Here is a 4,796-nt window from a genome sequence, read left to right on the forward strand (position 1 = left end):
GGACAGATGGGAGGAGCTACAGGGAAGGGACAGATGGGAGGAGCTACAGGGAAGGGACAGATGGGAGGAGCTACAGGGAAGGGACAGATGGGAGGAGCTACAGGGAAGGGACAGATGGGAGGAGCTACAGGGAAGGGACAGATGAGGAGAGAGGACAGATGGGAGGAGCTACAGGGAAAGGACAGATGGGAGGAGCTATGAGGAAAGGATAAATAAGGGGAGAGGACAGATGGGAGGGGTTATAGGGAAAAGATAAATGGGAGGACCTATGAGGAAAGGACAAATAAGGGGAGAGGACAGGTGGGAGGGGTTATAGGGAAAAGACAAATGGGAGGAGCTATAGGGAAAGGACAAATGGGAGGAGCTATGAGGAGAGGACAAATAAGGGGAGAGGACAGGTGGGAGGGGTTATAGGGAAAAGACAAATGGGAGGAGCTACAGGGAAGGGACACATGAGGTGGGAGGACAGATGGGAGGAGTTATAGGGAAGGGACAAATGGGAGGAGCTATGAGGAAAGGACAAATAAGGGGAGAGGACAGATGGGAGGGGTTATAGGGAAAGGACAAATGGGAGGAGCTATGAGGAAAGGACAAATAAGGGGAGAGGACAGGTGGGAGGGGTTATAGGGAAAAGACAAATGGGAGGAGCTACAGGGAAGGGACACATGAGGTGGGAGGACAGATGGGAGGAGTTATAGGGAAGGGACAAATGGGAGGAGCTATGAGGAAAGGACAAATAAGGGGAGAGGACAGATGGGAGGGGTTATAGGGAAAGGACAAATGGGAGGAGCTATGAGGAAAGGACAAATAAGGGGAGATGACAGATGGGAGGAGCTATAGGGAAGGGACACAGTAGAGCGGACAGATGGGAGGCGTTAAAGGGAAAGGACAAATGGGAGGAGCTATGAGGAAAGGACAAATGAGGGATGAGGACAGATGAGAGGGGTTATAGGGAAAGGACAAATGAGGGGATAGATGGGAGGAGCTATGAGGAAAGGACAAATGAGAGATCAGATGGGAGGGGTTATAGGGAAAGGACAAATGGGAGGAGCTATAGGGAAAAGGACAAACGGGAGGAGCTATGAAGAAATTACAAATAAGGGGAGAGGACAGATGGGAGGGGTTATAGTGAAGGGACACCAGAGGACAGATGGGCGGGGTTATAGGGGAGGACACCAGAGGACAGATGGGCGGGGTTATAGGGGAGGACACCAGAGGACAGATGGGAGGGGTTATAGTGAAGGGACACATGAGGAGAGAGGACAGATTGGCGGAGTTATAGGGAAGGGACACATGAGGACAGATGGGAGGAGTTATAGGGGGAGGGACACATGAGGACAGATAGGAGGAGTTATAGGGGAGGGACACCAGAGGACAGATGGGCGGAGTTATAGGGAAGGGACACCTGATGACAGATGGGAGGAGTTATAGGGGAGGGACACCTGAGGACAGATGGGCGGGGTTATAGGGGAGGGAAGAGGGGAGATGTTTCCTGGGGGAACCCTTATTGGGGAGCACAGAGGGGAGACGTTTCCTGAGGGAACCCTTGTTGGGGAGCACAGAGGTGATATGTCCCCCTGTGATGCGTCCCCCTGTGATGCGTCCCCCTGTGATGGGTCCCCCTGTGATGCGTCCCCCTGTGATGCATATTATAGATTCGCATACCCTAGGATAAAATGAGCTCATACATGATTGGTGGGTGAGCTGATGGTCCAATCAGTGAATAGTGACCTCATGGCCGGTGTCAGGGGTAGATAAGGCTGATCATGGCGCCGGCGTGTTATCGGGAGGGGTGTGTTCCTGTCTATAACATACATGTGCGTGGTTATCACGGTGCACCTTGTGTCACATTTATTCCTCGTTCATAGAAGGAATGACATCTGTCACCTCATTGGATCCCCCCCGGAAACCTCCGCACCCTTCTTCCCAAGAAATGCCTGTGAAGAGCAAGCAGGAGAGCAGCACAAGCAACAAGTGTTTCATTCGGGTCTCCGGCATGACGTGCGCTTCCTGTGTCGCCAACATAGAGAGAAATCTTCGCAAGGAGGACGGTGAGTACTGAATACCACCGCCGGCGTCTTATCGGGAACTCTGCCGCAGCCGCGCGTCACCGGAAGGTTGTCCCGCCCGCAGATTACAAATATTTGTTTCATGATTCCACCCAGGAGATTGTAGAGCAGCTTTCCTGCACCTCCTAATGAGGACAGATGGGAGGAGCTACAGGGAAGGGACAGATGGGAGGAGCTACAGGGAAGGGACAGATGGGAGGAGCTACAGGGAAGGGACAGATGGGAGGAGCTACAGGGAAGGGACAGATGGGAGGAGCTACAGGGAAGGGACAGATGAGGAGAGAGGACAGATGGGAGGAGCTACAGGGAAAGGACAGATGGGAGGAGCTATGAGGAAAGGATAAATAAGGGGAGAGGACAGATGGGAGGGGTTATAGGGAAAAGATAAATGGGAGGACCTATGAGGAAAGGACAAATAAGGGGAGAGGACAGGTGGGAGGGGTTATAGGGAAAAGACAAATGGGAGGAGCTATAGGGAAAGGACAAATGGGAGGAGCTATGAGGAAAGGACAAATAAGGGGAGAGGACAGGTGGGAGGGGTTATAGGGAAAAGACAAATGGGAGGAGCTACAGGGAAGGGACACATGAGGTGGGAGGACAGATGGGAGGAGTTATAGGGAAGGGACAAATGGGAGGAGCTATGAGGAAAGGACAAATAAGGGGAGAGGACAGATGGGAGGGGTTATAGGGAAAGGACAAATGGGAGGAGCTATGAGGAAAGGACAAATAAGGGGAGATGACAGATGGGAGGAGCTATAGGGAAGGGACACAGTAGAGCGGACAGATGGGAGGCGTTAAAGGGAAAGGACAAATGGGAGGAGCTATGAGGAAAGGACAAATGAGGGATGAGGACAGATGAGAGGGGTTATAGGGAAAGGACAAATGAGGGGATAGATGGGAGGAGCTATGAGGAAAGGACAAATGAGAGATCAGATGGGAGGGGTTATAGGGAAAGGACAAATGGGAGGAGCTATAGGGAAAAGGACAAACGGGAGGAGCTATGAAGAAATTACAAATAAGGGGAGAGGACAGATGGGAGGGGTTATAGTGAAGGGACACCAGAGGACAGATGGGCGGGGTTATAGGGGAGGACACCAGAGGACAGATGGGCGGGGTTATAGGGGAGGACACCAGAGGACAGATGGGCGGGGTTATAGGGGAGGACACCAGAGGACAGATGGGAGGGGTTATAGTGAAGGGACACATGAGGAGAGAGGACAGATTGGCGGAGTTATAGGGAAGGGACACATGAGGACAGATGGGAGGAGTTATAGGGGGAGGGACACATGAGGACAGATAGGAGGAGTTATAGGGGAGGGACACCAGAGGACAGATGGGCGGAGTTATAGGGAAGGGACACCTGATGACAGATGGGAGGAGTTATAGGGGAGGGACACCAGAGGACAGATGGGAGGAGTTATAGGGGGAGGGACACCTGATGACAGATGGGAGGAGTTATAGGGGGAGGGACACCAGAGGACAGATGGGAGGAGTTATAGGGAAGGACACCAGAGGACAGATGGGCGGGGTTATAGGCGAGGGACACCAGAGGACAGATGGGAGGAGTTATAGGGAAGGGACACCAGAGGACAGATGGGCGGGGTTATAGGGAAGGGACACCTGAGGACAGATGGGCGGGGTTATAGGGAGGGACACCTGAGGACAGATGGGCGGGGTTATAGGGGAGGGACACCAGAGGACAGATGGGAGGAGTTATAGGGGAGGGACACCAGAGGACAGATGGGAGGAGTTATAGGGAAGGACACCAGAGGATGGACATGAGATGGATATAGTACATGAGGTCCGGCAGACTCTGGTTTTTGATCCTCTTCTGTACAATATTTGGTAGTCTTGTCCCTTAGTCCTGGTGAAGAAGGAGGTTGGAGCTCCTGAAACGCGTTGCCTGTATCCTGTCACCTCATGGCACTGTTGTCATCCGGGGCCCCCAGGGACACTTCGAATTTGACTTCCCCTTCCTGTGCCTCCAGGGCTGTAGCGACACGTCTCGTCTTTGTTTCAGGTATACATTCCGTCCTGGTGGCTCTGATGGCGGGGAAGGCCGAGGTCCGGTACAACCCGGTGCTCATACAGCCGGCGGCCATTGCTGAGCTCATTCAGGAGCTGGGATTCGAGGCCTCTGTGATTGAGAACTGTGATGAAGGAGATGGAGTGCTGGAACTGGTGGTAAGACTACAATACCCCTCCAATACACTCTACACCATGGATCCGGGGGAGGGGCACACTGTCACTTCCTGTCTCCCTCCCCGCTGTGTGGTCACACCGTCACTTCCTGTCTCCCTCCCTGCTGTGTGGTCACACCGTCACTTCCTGTCTCCCTCCCTGCTGTGTGGTCACACTCTCACTTCCTGTCTCCCTGCTGTGTGGTCACACTGTCGCTTCCTGTCTCCCTGCGGTGTCGTCACACTCTCACTTCCTGTCTCCCTTCTCCCTGACTGATGAATGAGGGCGGAGCTTATCTTCCAGTGACACCCCTCATGTGCCTTTACATTTGGTGAGAGTTCCTCATGGCTGAGGGTATCTGCGGTTCTCGGGTCATGTGACCCTGGCATGGAATTATAGTCGGCACGCCAAGACAAACAGGCGAGGCAGGAGGAAGTAGTAAGAGGAAGTCAGCATGGGGTTTGTACATGGACTGCCGAGGACAAAGTGTTCTGAGATTTGTAGGTTCTCCAAACAGAAGCTCCGATGGGTTAAAGGAGCACCCCC

At 53.3% G+C, this 4,796-nt stretch overlaps 1 protein-coding gene across 1 annotated transcript in view; it reads left to right on the forward strand.

Annotated features, from left to right (window-relative positions):
• LOC108803509 (copper-transporting ATPase 1-like) overlaps positions 1–4,796 on the forward strand; it is a gene marked incomplete at its 3' end in the record, with an annotated part of 18,306 nt that overhangs the window by 6,755 nt on the left and 6,755 nt on the right. The window contains exons 5-6 of the mRNA XM_018575345.1: positions 1,869–2,051; positions 4,090–4,253. Coding sequence (XP_018430847.1) covers positions 1,869–2,051; positions 4,090–4,253 — 347 coding nt within the window. The remainder of the gene's footprint in view (positions 1–1,868; positions 2,052–4,089; positions 4,254–4,796) is intronic.

Source organism: Nanorana parkeri, unplaced genomic scaffold, assembly GCF_000935625.1.
Source record: "Nanorana parkeri isolate BGI_ZX_2015 unplaced genomic scaffold, ASM93562v1 scaffold3815, whole genome shotgun sequence".
Classification (NCBI taxonomy): domain Eukaryota; kingdom Metazoa; phylum Chordata; class Amphibia; order Anura; family Dicroglossidae; genus Nanorana; species Nanorana parkeri.